Here is a 16684-nt window from a genome sequence, read left to right as displayed (position 1 = left end):
CTCATCTATTTAGCAAGAGAAGAGAATGGAAGCTTTTTAATGGCCCTCCCAATGCCACCCTTCTATGATTCTCTAATGTTCCAAGCATATTCTACTTTTTGCCATGGGGGAAACTTTGACAATAGACCACATAAAAGAATTTGAAGGGAACACTTTCTATGGCTTCAAGAGAATTTGGAAAATAATGACTCATATAACTGCCCCCCTCCAGTTCCAAATTGGTAGTAAGGAAATAAAGACTGGAGTTTGGGGCATATGACTCTCAAAGCAAATTGAGTTTTTAAAGCCAGGAAGAGATATTTTAAGACTAGAAGTATTATTTTTGCTTTTTGATCAGTGACATGAAAGAATAGCCATAAATGTGACCAGCAGTTAATACTTTCATTATTGGTTAAGAACTATAACCATTTAACTTTAGGTATTAAATTTAATTCTTTTTTTATGGCAAAATTTCTCTTCATGTAATGGTCCAAATTACCATTTCGCATTTGCCTTCAGAATGGGGAGAACTTCCAATTTAGTGGACTGGCTGGCTCTGTCACTATGAAGGTTAAGATCAAGGTCAAGGTTTAATAGTATTAGTTTCATTGTGTTCCAAAGCCACAAATATAAATTTAACCCCAGAGATGATGGTGTGTGAATTAATTCCCCACAGGTTGGCTGTACTAACAGTGGGGTGCACCATCACCTCTGGTGAACCAAGACAGCATGGTGTCAAGGTTACCTTGGAAACTGAGTTGCCAGTCTGGGTTAGAGTTGAGATGCCTGCAGTGGATATAGCACTATGCTAGCACCATGAGGATTCTTGTAAATGCTCATGTGTACCATTGGCCCTGGATCACTGGGCGGTCAATGACACAGAAACCATTGTTTGTGAACTATTTGTTTTCCTTCTGGTTCTTCAGACTTCATTTATGGATACTTATTTTCTTCTGAGAATAGTGGCTAAGGGAGCCAGAATGCATCAGATTTTGTGCTCATTCAGCAAGCTAAATTCTGAGACTAAAGGCCACATTTCATAAGCCCCCCCCCCACCCTAGTACATGGATTTCAAAAAAATGCCTCCACCGTGCATTCTGAAACCCGATCTCCCTCTATTTCTGGATCCCCCCCACACACACCATAGGGGATGCGCTCTAGTAGGATGTTGAGTAGGAAAAAACAATCCTTACACCATCAAAATTTTGAAGATACTCTCTTTTTATTTCAAAACATGGGAATAACTCAAATTTTGAGCCTCAAGGACCAAAATATATTTGAACCAAATGTTCAGAAGATGAGCCAGGCCACCATTTTCGGCAGCAAGCTTCCCATGGACAAGTGGATATTAGAGAATGATGCCCACGACATGGCTAAAGCTATAGCACACCCACAAATAGATTCGTACTTGGTTGTCTAATTTGCATGCATGAGTATAAAGCATTCTCCATGCCACTAGTACATATATGCCTTTTTCAAAGTCAGTGCAGGATCCGTATTTGTGCAGGTCTTTAAAAGTCTGCTCCCTTACAACATGTTAACATAATTTATCTGAGAGAGCCTCAAGATGACAATTCTTTAAGCCACTTTTACTTCCCCAAAGTCATTTCTGAATAATAATGATGGCTATCAGGAGTTCCAGCATCACATAGGAGAATCTGTTTGTTAGTGATTTCAATGTCAGTTAGCTGGCTGTGAATGAACCTGGCTAAACATATCCACATGCTTGGTGCCTGGAATTTGAAATTGGTAACCTGTAGCAACAATGGCAACCTTAGACCAAATGACAAGATGAAAAAAAAAAAGAAAAAGAAAAAGAAAAAAAAAGCCAGATGATGTCCCAGAAAGAATTGGGCTTTCCTGCTTTCCAAAGTAAATGCTTCCCTAATCTGCACCAAACAGTGACAGCCTGACCCACTCTTGCATGGGGGCCTACTTTTCCCACTAATGCTGAATTGTTGGAAACCCAAACAGCATTCAGTGCCAAGGGGGAAATTGCCTGAATCTGAAAAGGAACCAAAAGAAATTGTACCAGGGAAAGGAGATGGTAATGGAAAACAAGTTCCCAGAGTATCTCTGTCAACAAGCATGTAGAGTCTTTATTACTAGAATACGCAGAATCCCGTGGGAATTGCTACATATTTTTTTTTTGCCTTAACTCTTCCCTTGCCAGTCCTTCCCTGGCTGGTTGAACTGCTTCAGCGAGGGGGAGGGACTGTCCCATCCAGAAGCCACTCAACAGCAGGCCTCAGGAGCTGCACTCCTCGCAGTGACAGGAGAGGATGTACCGGTAGGTGGCCGTGAGTCGCATGCCCCCAGAGCAGCGCAGCCGCAGTGCCTTCAGCTTGGACGTCTGGGGCCGGCAGCAGTGACAGGAGGAACGGAAGGGCTGCTTGAGGACAGTGCTGAAGGAGACCAAGGGCTCGGAGCGTGACGCCTGGCTGCAGTGCCCCTCGCATCGGGCCAGGAGTACCATCTGGGGAGAGAAAAGAAGTGGTTACCCCCACTGCGGAAGCCCAAACTTTAGCCAGGTCCCACAGCATCCTTTAAAAGGCCCTAACGCTCCTGGCTGGATGAGTTCCTGCTGGAGAAGACCAGTGGCTCTCAACCCTGGTCACACATTGGAATCACCTGGCAAATTTGCTTTTATTTTATTTTTTTCCATAATTTTAAAGTTTACTTTAAAAATGTAAATGTCTCTCAATATTTAACAGGTAAAGAAAATATGATATTGGTTTATTTTATGTGGTTGTTATATTTTATTTGTATTTTCCAAGTAATACTGCTTAAGAATATTTATACACCTACTTTTAAGTCCACAGTTTAGCACTCTTATTTGTATGGCTTTAAAAGTTAGGGCTTCCCTGGTGGCGCAGTGGTTGAGAGTCTGCCTGCCGATGCAGGGGACACGGGTTCGTGCCCCGGTCTGGGAAGATCCCACATGCTGCAGAGTGGCTGGGCCCGTGAGCCATGGCCGCTGAGCCTGCGCATCCGGAGCCTGTGCTCCGCAATGGGAGAGGCCACAACAGTGAGTGGCCAGCGTACCGCAAAAAAAAAAAAAAAAAAAAGTTATAGCACAAGATCTTTACAGTAAGGATTGGGGAAAAAGATTCATTCAAAATGAAGCCTGATATAATATAAACATGTTTTTCTCTGTACTTTATTTTAAATACATTAATTTTTAAATGATGCTCATCTTTTTTTTCATCTGGTGGTAAAATACTAGTGCAAATTTTTATCAAGATAAAGCTTACCACAGAGATAAATGAATTTTTCCAGTTGAAAATGGCCCTTCAGCTGCCATTAAACGAAATTTCCCAACTTAAGTGAAAAAGAATTAGTAGCTGTCATTATAAGCAAAAATATAAAGTACTATAGCATCACCTACATTGCTGCAAATTCGCTTTTAAAATGTCAACACCCAGGCCCCATCTCAGACCAAGTGAATTAAAATCCTTTGGAGTTGAGCCCAGGCTTTCGTGGTTTTCCAAGCTCTTTAGGTGATTCCAATGTGCGCTGAGGGTTTAGAACCACTGGACACGGCCCACCACCACAATGTGCAAATAAAAACCAAAGAACAAAAGAAATTTCTACTGACAGGTGGTAGTCTACCGTTGGACCCATGCCAGTTCTATTAGTCTGAAAATGTAGAAAGTCATTCCAAATTGCCATCAGGGGATAAATAAAGAATGACTACAGAGAAATGGAATTTGCTATGTGCAGAGATTTACTAAAGAAAAGGAATATGGTTTCTGAAGAAGAAAAAGAGGATAACTAAGTGATACTTAAGAAGAAATATTCTGGGCACCACAACTTGAAACAAGAGAGTGAAATAGAAAAAGGGTATGTTTTGGGACCTGGAATCACACTTCTGGGCTTATACACTGAAGGATCCTGAGATTTGTGCAATTGAGTTTTCAGTCATTTAGGGCAAATACTAGGATACATTCCTTCTGACCACCTCCATTTCCAAAAGTAGGTTAGTATGATAATAAAGCTTGGGTTGAAGTAGCAGAGGTTGCATGTTCTTTATAGTGGCTCTTAATGTGGCTTTAGTAAACAGATCCTTTAAGAATCTGGTGCAAGCTACCAAAGTTATCCCCCAAACAATGGACATAAGTACACACTTTATATTTTGCATATAGATTAAAGGGATGGAGCAGAGGCTCATTTATGCATTTATGCATACATAAATGGTTTCTTGGGACTGGCAGTCATGGGGGGGTAGGGTGGGCAGCTTGATTCATTAAGCTATACAACCCTATACATTGAGGCACAGAAGGTGGGGGAAACCTGAGGTTATTGGTGTATGTTTATGTGGGAGGGTCTTGCTTGGTGAACTTCATATGAAGTGATAGAGAAAATGTTGCCCTATAATTCCAGAACCCACAACAAGAACATAAAAAGTAGAACTACTCAAATAAAAGATTAAAAGATACATAAATATGCATGAAACAGTTTGACATTTACCTCATGGTATTTTAGGAATTAGCAATTATTATTGAAACTCACCAGCTATTAAGTCTGATATCATCCTATAGGACAGAATTTAATGTCCAAGAATTAAAAGAAGGAAATGGCCTGCCCACCTTTCCAAAAGGAAGAGAAGATGACTTCTGGTAATTATAGATCATTAACATCATTATCTGAAAAGATGCTGGGATAGATCCAACAATCTCTTAACAACCAACAAGACAATATGAGATATTGGGAAATGACTAGCAGGGCTTGGTGAAGAATAAGTTGGACTAGACCTACTGATTTATTTTCTCTGAGAGGCCACAGAGGCAGGGAGAAAATGGCAGCTGTAAGTCATTTTGATTTTATTAAAGCTTCAGTTCTATCCTGCCTGCCCTGCACATTGATATGGAAAACAGACATGATCTAAAATGGGTTTTGAGTGATTATGCCATAGGTCTATATTACACAGGCCAGTTCCTGGTGCCCGCCCCATCCCTCTAATGAGAGAGAGGGTTCGAGGTCTTCCCAGTCCCTTCTCACCCTTGCTAGTATGTGGGAATGGTTCCTTGACATCTCACTTTGGAGTGATGTTAAATTTGCTCATCTCTAATGTGGATTACCTATTAGGCAGATTAAGCAGTTCTTCAAAGAATCACCTCCCCAAATGGAGTCTTTAGAGATTCAGTTTCAGTCTGGATGGGTATAGCTAACCTGTGCCAACAGACTTCATTCAGAAGGGCAGAGACATGGCAGTGCATCATACCCAAATGATACATGTACAGGTGAACCAAATGCTGACCTTGAATGACAAGGCAACTAGCACTGTCCATAATATGACCAAGTCAGCAATCTAGGGCCATTTGTAGAACTAACCCAATAGTGATTTCACTAAAAGTCTTCGAGGTCTCAAGCTCTGCCTTCAGCTCATCCTGAAGGACAAGAACTCCAGCACTGAAGACTCTGGGGCCACATCCAGTGGGTCCCTCTTCCTCAGGAGCTGGACTTTCTGGGCAAGGAGAATGCAGAGACATGTACAATAAACACCTTCAGTGGCTGCCACCAGCCTTCAGAATAAAATCCAAACTCCTGAACAGGCATTAAGGCCCTCCACGACCTGGCTTTCACATATCTTTCAAATCTCACTAACAACTGTTCTCATTCTCATCACCCACTCTCTATTTGGATCAAGCTTAATTACTTAGGAGTCCATGGAACTGCCCCGAATTTCCCTGCCTCTTGCCTTTGCCTTTCCTCTCTCAGGAATGTCCTTTTCTCCTGGCTGTGCTTAATGAAATACCAACTATCCTCCATTGCCAAATTCAAATGCCCTCTCCTCCAAGAAGACACCATGAAATGATTATCTGGCCCTTGAGGATCTAAACATACATGCAAATCCCCTCTCTGGGAGATGCCCAGTACAGTTGACCCTTGAATAACATGGGGGGTCAAGGGCACCAACCTTCCGTGTATTCCAAAATCTGCATATAATTTACACTTGCCCGTCCCTATCTGTGGTTCCACATCCGAGGATTCAACCAGCCACAGATCATGTACTGTGGTAATATTTCCTATTGAAAAAAAATCCGCATGTAAGTGGACCCGTGCAGTTCAAAGCCATGTTGTTCAAAGTTCAACTGTATATAGATTCCATCTCTATCTAGCCCTGTTTTGTGTGTGTGTGTTGCAGGAGTCAAGCGGGGAGTTTGGAAGATAAAGATCTATGAACGAGTGTCGTTAGGAATGGAAGGTATAAATACCTGCTTCCCAGATTCACTCTTTTTAAAAAAAATGTATCCATACATATATATGAATCATTTTTTAAAATTAATTAATTAATTTTTGGCTGCGTTGGGTCTTGTGGTGAGCGGGGGCTACTCTTCATTGTGGTGCGTGGGCTTCTCACTGCGGTGGCTTCTCTTGTTGCGGAGCATGGGCTCTAGGCACGCGGGCTCAGTTGTTGTGGCTTGTGGGCTCTAGAGTGCAGGCTCAGCAGTTGTGGCACAAGGGCTTAAGTTGCTCCACAGCATGTGGGATCTTCCTGGAGCAGGGGTCGAACCAGTGTCCCCTGCACCGGCAGGTGGACTCCCAACCACTGCGCCACCAGGGAAGTCCCCAGATTCACTCTTGATATTCACATTTTAGTCTTGGCCACGCCTCACCTGTATTACAGATTTAATGAACAACTTCTGACCTCTTCCAGACCAGAGCTTCTCAAACTGTAGTGTGCATGTAAATCAGCTAAGAATCTTGTTAAAATGCAGATTGCACTTGACTAGTTCTGAGTGAGGCCAGAGATTCTGCGTTTCTTGTAAGATTCTGGTTGATGGTGGTGCTGCGCTAACATCCACGCTTTGAGCAGCAAGGCTCTGGACCTGTTAAAGTTTGAGAGGCTCTGCTCTAGATGCATCACTAGATAGTGATCATTTCGCTAATAATAATGATGGCAGCTAACATTTATTGAGTGCTTACAACATTTAATCTCATTTAATTCTCATAACAATCCTATGTGAAAGGTACTATTATTATCTGTACTGTTATTACAGATGAGGAAACTGAGGCTTTAAAGAATTTGAGTAAATTGCCCAAACTCACATATCTGGTAAAACGCAATGCTGAAATCAAACACAGGTCTGTCTAAAACCAAACCCCTGGTCTAAACCACTATAATATCCTGATTCCTGATATTAAGATGCTTTCCTGAGGCATGTGCCAACTCACACCCTACTCTAATCTTCTTTGACCTGCCTCTGGGAGTTGTAACCATATCATAACCACACGAGTCTGACCTTTTTCTTATGGGCTTCTTGGGACACATCATCACCACCTCCAAACTTAAGCAGAGATGAATCTTCTAAGAACCATGGCAGTCCTAAATAATATCTACTCCACTGTCAAGACCCTCGCCCATTGCTCCATCCCCCAGGGATTTGAGGACTCCCAGGGATTCCCAGCAGTTCATTGGATGATACCACATACTCTTTAACTCCTTAACCAATTCATCCTTCAGTTCCATAAAACTTTGACACCTTCAGACATCCATTCACCTGCCATAACACATTGGCCCCCAGTTTATGGTCAATGCACATTCCTCATACGTGGGTGACTTGGCTGTATTTTATTAACTGCTCTGCATTTTGCACTGTGCTTAACTGCTCTTAATGAAGAGCGTACACACTACTCCACTATCAAATCAAGAAATGAATTTTTTTGGACAAAGAACCCACATGGAGCTGCACCACTAGAAGAGTGTGTTCTCAATAGGTGGTTATTGCTCATACAAACTTCTATTGACTTTTCACGGCTCAGGTGGGTGACAGATACATGTTATCTGCTTTTGGTCCAGTTTAATTTTTGCTATCTGATGTTCCCCCCCAACAACTGGCTTGATGCTAGGAAGCTAGGCAACTTCTCCAGCAGCCCCTTTGTATCCCCCCAACCTTGGAGTCACTTGGCTCCAGCTGGATGTGATACCTAGTTCCTTGTAACATGAACAGAGCTGTTGGGTTCAGGGTATTTGCTCAAGGATAGACTCTTTCACGTTCAATCTGATTTCCATGTGCTGAGGCTAAGAGTAATGGAAGGTCCTTGGGTAATAATTAAGGAACAGTAATGATGATGATATGTAACATGTATTGAACGTTTACTAGGCTCCAGGCACTGTGCCAAGCCCTTCACAGGCAAGTTAATACTTAACAACTGTTTCAAAAGATAAACTCTCCCCACTTTACAAATTAAGAAATTCAAAGGCAGAGGATAAGTTACCGGCCTGAAGTCACATAGCCGTACAATGGAGGGCCAGGATTCTGAACTGAGACAGCCAGATTCCTGAGCTCTCTCTCCAAACCACGGTGCTATACTATTAGGCCATGAGAGTCAGCCTTCCAAGCCTTTGAGTTTCATAAGATGCTAAAGTCAGTCAAGGGCAAGTTCAGGCTACACTGTGAGGGTTGTAGCCAGCTGTGATTCCTGGGTCCAGACCAAGGACTGCACCCGGAGACCTCAGGCTCCTGCTGTCTCTGGTGACCTACCACAGTTCTTAGACAGTTAGGCCTTTTGCTGCAATACACAACTGTCTGCTGAGTGAGAGAAAATCCAAACACAGATGGTTTTCATCACCTCTTGTTGAAAGACTTGCCATCTCCAAAGCCACTTTCCTTTCCTGTCACGTGGGGCCCCTGTGAATTCCTGGCTCAGGCCATGGTCTCCATCAATATCAGAATAAAGACCCACCTGTCCCATCCTAGAATAGAGTTTTGGCTATTTTACCTCAATCGAGTGAGAAACATATTTTGCCTTTTTCTCAACACTGAATACTGTGCATCCCTTATTCCATGGCACCCCTCGAAGCACCCCCCCTTTCTCCTCAGGAACATGATTCACCTCTGCTTCTCCCATTCCTCACTTCCCCAGCACCCTCAATAAATGACTGTTCAGCTCATCTCCAGACAGCCAGGTCAACCTCCAGCTAGAATCCGGTCCCTTCACTCTGGTTACAACTCAAACTGACCTGAAGAGACCTTTGCACACAGAATGTTTCCCTTCCCTCTCTCCTCCATTTACTTGTAAGCATTATGAGGGCAAAAATGTAGTCTGTGTTTTCTTCTACTTTCGTGCCTCAACTGCCCACCACGGTATACATTTGTTCTTTTTTTAAAAAATATCAAGTCGGGCTTCCCTGGTGGCGCAGTGGTTGAGAGTCCGCCTGCCGATGCAGGGGACACAGGTTCATGCCCCGGTCCGGGAGGATCCCACATGCCGTGGAGCGGCTGGGCCCGTGAGCCATGGCCGCTGAGCCTGCGCGTCCGGAGCCTGTGCTCCGCAGCGGGAGAGGCCACAACAGTGAGAGGCCCGCATACCGCAAAAAAAAAAATCAAGTTTTATCTGCCCACTAGTCAACTGTGTTATAAACTCAATACTCCCGACTCCCCTCGTTTCTCCTACCATGCTGTGAGCTTCAGGGGCAGCACTGGGAGATGGCTTGAGGATCCTAAGCAGCCCCTCTCAACCCTGAGGCTCAGCCCTGTGCATGACAGGTCCCCTCTCCTCAGGGAATTTCCCCAGGCTTTGTGCCCCGACCCCTCTTCCTCCTTCTCCTTTGGGGCCACCCCCTAGCTGCTCCTGTGGCCCTTCAGGGTTCAGACAACTGTATGCCTTGGCTCTTCGCTCTCCTGGCTCGGGGCCACCCTCTCCTGCTCCTCACCCAACTCAGACTTCACAGGCCTGCCCAGCTGGCTCGCTTTCCCAGTCTCGGTTCCTGAAAACCCCTCCTTGGCCTGAATCCAGAACGCACCCCCTCCAATCCCTCCTTCCTCCGCTCACATGGGAAGGGAGGTCAGACAGCAGGATCTGTTTCTCTCTGACTTTGATCCCCACTTTTAGCACCCAGCACAGTGGCTTACATTTACTTTGCCCTCCTGCGTGCTCCCCCAGCCCTGCCAGGTTTCTGTGTTTAACAAGAACCTCAGTGAGTTTCATTTTCCTAATCCTTTAAGGCTATAGGAGATCCCAATAGTTATTGAGGTTTCAGTGGTTGACTAAAATAGAAAAGTGAGTCTAAACACCTGTCCACTTTATAACTTCATCATCAAGATCATACTATCATCTATTAATGTCTATTACATGCCGAACACCAGGCTGGATGCGTTACAAATATTATCACCAATACCCATACCCACACTTTTAGGGAGACAGCATTAGCTCCATTTCACATGGGAAGAAACTGAGGCACTAAAGAATGACTTCACTTCCCCCTAAGTCACCCATTTGGCCAACTGTGGAGCTGGAATTTGAAACCAGGTCTCTCTCACTTCAAAGCCTGGGATCTCAGTTCCCTTGAAGATTCCCCAGATATCTCATTTCCACTAACCACTGACCCTCTGCTTGTTTGCTTTACCACCTTTACTAAAAAATTCAGTGAAGATTGTCAATGAAGCTGCCACTCCCAGAATCTTTTGTACCCACTCCTAGGAGGTGTTACCACTGAAAGCCACCAGGTGCATCCTAATCTGTGGCCACACTGACCTCCTTCGTGGATCACTGTGGCCAGTCTTTTCTGCCTGCCATCTCAGCACTTTCCTGAATTGCTGGGAGATGGGCGAAAGGTCCCTGGGTCTGGCCAGATGCAAGTTCAGATAGTCTCATGGAAGGCTCCCAGAAAAGCTTTCACTACTATTTTTATTTTTCTACAAAGATTGCTGAGTGTAAATCATGATTTTCAACAGACTGGAAGTTGAGCCTGGACTTCTAAATAGTGGCTCCCATTTGCAGCAACCTGAATGGACCTAGAGATTATCATATTAAGTGATGTAAGTCAGAAAGAGAAAGACAAATATCATATGATATCACTTATATGTGGAATCTTAAATACGACAAATGAACACATCTACGAAAACAGGAACAGACTCAGATATAAGAACAGACTTGTGGGGCTTCCCTGGTGGCGCAGGGGTTGAGGGTCCGCCTGCCGATGCAGGGGACGTGGGTTCGTGCCCCGGTCCGGGAGGATCCCGCATGCCGCGGAGTGGCTGGGCCCGTGGGCCATGGCTGCTGAGCCTGTGCGTCCGGAGCCTGTGCTCCACAACGGGAGAGGCCGCAGCAGTCAGAGGCCCGCGTATCACAAAAAAAAAAAAAAAAAAAAAAAAAAGAACAGACTTGTGGTAACCAAGGGGGAGGGGGTTGGGGGAGGGAAGGATTGAGAGTTTGGGGTTAGCAGAGGCAAACCATTATATATAGAATGGATAAACAACAAGGTCCTACTGTATAGCACAGGGAACTATATTCAATATCCTGTGACAAACCATAGTGGAAAAGAATATATATATATATATATATATATATATATATATATATATATATATATATATATATATATATATATATATATATATGTATATATGTAACTGAGTCACTTTGCCATACAGAAGAAATTAACACAACATTGTAAATCAACTATACTTCAATAAAATTTTTAAAAATCATAATAAAAAAATAAATGATGGCTCCTACATTCTATTTGCATTCCTCCAATAGGAAGAGCCAAGTGAAAGATGAATGAATTGAATGAAATGAATGAAACATGAATTGAAAGATGCATGCTCTGAGGCAGACATTGCCACTCCTGGGCTAAATGACATCAAACGATCTACTTAATTCTTCTTTCAGGTTTCAGTTTTCCTTACCAATAAAACGGGCATGATAACGCTTTCCATCACAGGTTTGTCAGCAACGATTAGATCATATAGTATGAGGTGCCTGACACCTATTAGGTGTTCAAGCAGATGCTCTCCCTTCCCTGAGCCTGGGTCACATTCTCCCCTTTATCTGTCTTCCCGAGACCAGACACTGGATAAATGGGAGTCGGGAAGCATTAACAACTGACAGGCAAACGATAGTAAATAATGGGCTTTGAATCTCACGTTGAGGGGAGAATTTTTGCAGAGAGGAAAAATCTACCCTAGTCTCCTCTTTGCAAAAACCCCCATTGGTTGTTTTTGAGACACAGGCTACATGTTTTATATCCCAAGTCTGTAAAGATGAACAATTTTTCTAAGTGAAACCCATTAGAGAGAAAACCAGCCTGAGTCTGTGAGAGTTAAGAATTATAGAATATCTCAAAATGAAAAACAGTTTTTGTTCCCGGATACATAGAGAAAATCTAATCCAGAAAAGGTCTGGGTAGTTGAGATTCTGCCAGGCATATTTTATGGCGAAGGAAGAAAGGTTTATAATTGCAAGCACCATTTACATAAAACTATTGCTATATTTGGGATAGTTTGGGATGTTTGAAAACAGATTGTTCCCATGAAATTACAAACATTTCTCTACAATCACAATTTTGCTCTATTTATCATGGTATTCTGGAAGAAACAGAGGTGAACAAAGGTAAACTAAAGTCTGTTTGTAGGACTCATGCTCAAGCACTGTGAGTTTATTGGGTTTGAGTTAAGGCTATATCTTCTTCAACCTTTCCTTAACTAATGTGATAATTGCTAAGGCGCTTCTCCATCTTTTCATCAAATCTTTCCAGATTGTTCTTTAGTTTTCAGAGATGCTCCAATTTTCCTGTTCCTTCCTATCATCACATGAACACTTTCTTTGAAATAATTTTATTTCCTTTCTTTTTTAAACATTTTATTTATCTTTGGCCAGGCTGCGCGGCATGTGGGGTATTAGTTCCCTGACCAGGGATCAAACCCGTGCCCCCTGCACTCGAAGTGAAGTGCGGAGTCTTTTTTTCTTTTTTTTTTTGAAGTGAGGAGTCTTAACCACTGGGCTGCCAGGGAAGTCCCTGAAATAATTTTATTTCCTTTCGTTTTTTAAAGAATCATGATTATGGAGGACAACTCAGCAGAGGGAGAAATCATCCGTGGAATAAGAAACACTAAATATGAGTGCTCTCTATAGGGGGAGTGGAGGAGAAACTAATAATTGCTCTAGTCAACCTTACCTCAGGCCTACAGTTTTTGAGCAATCAGTTGGAAAAACATGTCCTATCTTTTTTTCTCAATTTGTTTAATATTTTTTCCTAAGAAGGGATTGCAGGCTTGTAAAAATTTATCTATTTACTCTTTTTTTTTCTTTGTTCGACAAGTACAAATAAGAGCCAGGAAGTTTGGGTTAAAGTGAGTTAATCCAAATTCTGATCTCTCTAAACTAAAACAAGCCATCATCATTGAGCTATAATCAGAGAAGTTATGGAAATTTTAAAGGCAGACAGAAATCGTAATGTTTTTAAATGGAGGGTAGAGCCATTAACTTATATGGTCTCAAGTTTAGTGGTTGATATTACCAAAACTTTTTAATTATACTGGTAATTTAAAAAAATACTTGCCATATGAGAATATTTAAGTGGTTTTAGTCTCAGGACTGGAAGTGAAAATCTCTGAGGTTGGGCTAAACAAATTCTTATTTACCAAATGTGGGCAAATTTCATTCGTGTGACTGGGGGCAGTGAGAGTCGTGAGAAGTCTGCTTCTGAGTCTATTTTTCCCTACTATGTGCCTCCCTTTTGGGTGGTCCAGGTGGCGGGCCACTCTTGGTGGCCTTTGAAGTATAGTATTCCTTCATACACCCCGTCTCAACACTGAGACATCTCTTTTGCCTGTGCCAAAAGACACACAACCTACTCCAAACAAGAATGACATGGATATCAAGGTAAAAATGATAACTTATCAAAATGCCATTTCTGTTTTGAAACCATTTTAACATAAACATGGCAGGTAGAGAAAGGCATGGACCAGGAAACACTTTGAAGAGCCCCCCCGCCAAGAAGTACGTTTTACTGCTCAATCATATTTCTTGTATTCCCTTCCTCTTTATTGCTGGTGGAGAGAAAAAGAGTTACGATAACCTGTAGACGCCATTTTCTTTCTTGAAAAAGGACACCACTGCTCATCATTTTCACAGCCAGGGACCAAACACACCCTTCCAACCCTGTGCCTAGCAACAATTTTATTGTGAGAAACTTCCAACCTTTCTTATTGACTTTGAGAAGCTGGCTGGGTGTGTACATGGTCAATTAGGCAGCTTTACTGACAAAAGTTCAAAGCACGGTGGGAAACCCTAAAAGGATGATTCTCTGGCAAGCCCTGTAGGTCAGCCATAGAGTTCTCTGTCCCTTGTCAAAGGAATAGGGCTTCTCTCCTGTTTCTGGGAGTAAGGCTACTCTCACAGAGATATCGAGCTTACCTTGGAGCTACACTTGTACAACGGGTGACTGATAGAATCGACATAGTGGTGCCTCATGCAGCGTCGAGGATCGGAGTCCATCATGAACGAGCTGTCTGTTTTGCTGTCTGTATCTCCCATCAGCGCCAGCAGGGAGAGCATAGAAAAGGATGCAGCTAGTACATGATTTCTCATTGTTGTAAGGGAAAACTTCTCAAGAGGAACAGCAGAGGGAGGCAAAGGACTAAAAATTGGAAATGCCTTCACCTCCTAGGCTCCAGTTCCTTTCAAGGAAAGGGCAGGATCTGGTTGGAGCTTTCTGGTTGTCATTGTCCTTTGTATGCCGGAGTTTCGTCTTACTGTTTGCACTCGCAATCCATCATCACTGTATCTGATGCACAGCTGGAATGAAAACAGAAATTATTTTCCCCAGAAACGTTTACCCAGAAACACTAATGGAACCCTGGAGGTATTGAGTAGAATTCTTCCATGTCATTTTGAGTGGAGAATATTGGTTTCTAGAGTGTCATTAGCATAAGCTATCATCCATTTCACACCCCTCCCCCATAGCTTATGGTACATATTTATAATCATTTGGAGGTGTACACAATGGTTTAATGGAAGCACTTGTTGACTTTAATTGCTGGAGGATAGTTTGACCCCATCGTCAAGTGGTTCTGGCCAGAGCATAACTCCATTGGGTGCTTTCATCCTTATCCCTGGCTGGTGGGGATGAGAGGGTCTATTCAGTAAGCTTTGATGTCAATGTCAGCTTACAGGGCTAGAGAGAAGGCAGGTCAGCACTAAGAAGCACACGCCACGTTCCACAGGAAGGAAGTACATTTTCCATGTCCAAGTCCAACCCACCCATCCACCTAGTTTTCCACTTCTATGCTCTGGGCTCATCCTGTTTTTGTGTGAAGCCCCGTGCCACCCAGCACCAATGATAAGCTGCACTGGAAATACACATGCTAACTGGCCTCCAGTGCGGTTAAGGCAACACATGTGTATTTGCCAACAGACTCACGCATTTCTGAAGAGCCTTTGTAGCCCAAGCACACGTATAATTTGAAAAAGTAAGTGGTTGCTGGAGCAGAGACTTATCATTAAAGTGGGATCATGCCATATCTGACATTTCCCTTGTTCTTTTAAGCATATACCTCTTGGACAAAGGACTTGGGTCCAGAATCTCCTCAAATCACCTCACTAACCCCACCCCCCAAGACATGGCCAACACTATCACACCAGCAAACAGAGAGCATCAAAAATATTTTCAAACATTTAGGAAAATTGGGGGACTTGACATTACATCTAAAGCAAAAGGAACACAATAATTAAACCTTCAGAAAAAGTTTCAAAGTTATTTCAGATAAAAGTTTGATTATTTTGCTTCATAGTACAACCTTTTTTTAAGCTTGCTACGCATGGACAGTCTGAATAAACAGAGCAAAGCACTGATAAGATGAAGAAGTTCAAGTCCATATAAGTCAATTAGTTTTACTCTAATATAGTGGTCCCAGACCCCCTTAACCTCAGTTTAGCTATCTTGCGAGTGTGGGGCAGGGGACCCCAGGAGGAAAAGGGTGTGTGACACAGGGCTGTTTCAGCGTGGAGCATCCCTGGCAATGGCAAAACTTCAGCATGTGTGTTTCAGGGAAGCCCTGTAAATTGCAGGAAGAGCAGGGAACAGTAATGAGGGGACCCACCTGGACTCTAGCACTTCCATTAATTAGCTGGGGGACCTTGTACAAGTCATTTAAGCTGTTCCAGCCCCAGTTTCCTCATTTGTAGAATAGGGGAGTGGGAAAAATGGCGTCTGCAACCCTCTCTTGCTCTAAAATGCCAACATTTTAGATACTTATGGATTCAGTTACTGCCATGTCCATATGCAGAAGATAATCCTAAAGTTGAGGATACCATATTTTCATGCAACTTTGCACCACTTTCCTTTATGTGCATGCTAATGGCAATATTTCATTAAAATTGATCAAACCTGAGCCTAAAGCTCCAAATCAGCAAAGGATGCAGAAGAGCATTTTTGTTTTCATTTCAGCTGCATATTCTAGGTTTTCCTCTGCACATTACATTGAAACTCAGCAAGACCTCAGCTCAAAGAGCCAGAGCTTTCTTGGGTTCCATGTTCAGAGGCTGCAATATTGCTGACCATTTCCTGAGTTTCAGTATGACTGCATTTTCCCAAATGGTTAACTGTCTCTTTGAAGCCTTAATTAGTATCCGAAAGAGAATTTATTAGATTTCTCCTTTCACCATTCCAGTTCACAGATATTTCCCCCAGGAGTCAATGGCAAGAGGATGAAGGGGAAAAGCAGACATTCCAGTCCTGACCTTCCCTCTCCACTGCCAGCAACTTCTTTTTGGAGCCATGGCCAGGAGATATGGTTAAATGAGCAATGCAAATGAAAGAAAAGCATGCATAGCATGATGGTAAAAACAAGCAATGACATTGACAACAAAACCCTATATACGTGTATGTATGGTTGTATGTGTTGGCATTTGCATTTATTCCACAGAAAAGGAAGTATAATCGGCCCTTAAATGTAGAAGATGGGCACCCTCA

General features: G+C 42.9%; 1 protein-coding gene across 1 annotated transcript; it reads right to left on the bottom strand.

The window, feature by feature from the left end:
* Positions 1 to 2149: 2149 nt before the first annotated feature.
* NDP (norrin cystine knot growth factor NDP) lies at positions 2150 to 14301 on the bottom strand (the record flags this gene model as incomplete). The annotated part of the gene is made up of 2 exons (XM_081222002.1): positions 2150 to 2455; positions 14128 to 14301. 2 exons carry the CDS (start codon positions 14299 to 14301, stop codon positions 2228 to 2230), a joined length of 402 nt encoding a protein of 133 aa, XP_081078128.1. The 3' UTR covers positions 2150 to 2227.
* Between the last annotated feature and the right edge of the window lie 2383 nt (positions 14302 to 16684).

The sequence above is a fragment of the Mesoplodon bidens genome (genome assembly GCF_964165515.1).
Source record: "Mesoplodon bidens genome assembly, chromosome: X".
NCBI classification, from domain to species: Eukaryota; Metazoa; Chordata; class Mammalia; order Artiodactyla; family Ziphiidae; genus Mesoplodon; species Mesoplodon bidens.
This window is presented reverse-complemented; position numbering and strand designations above follow the sequence as displayed.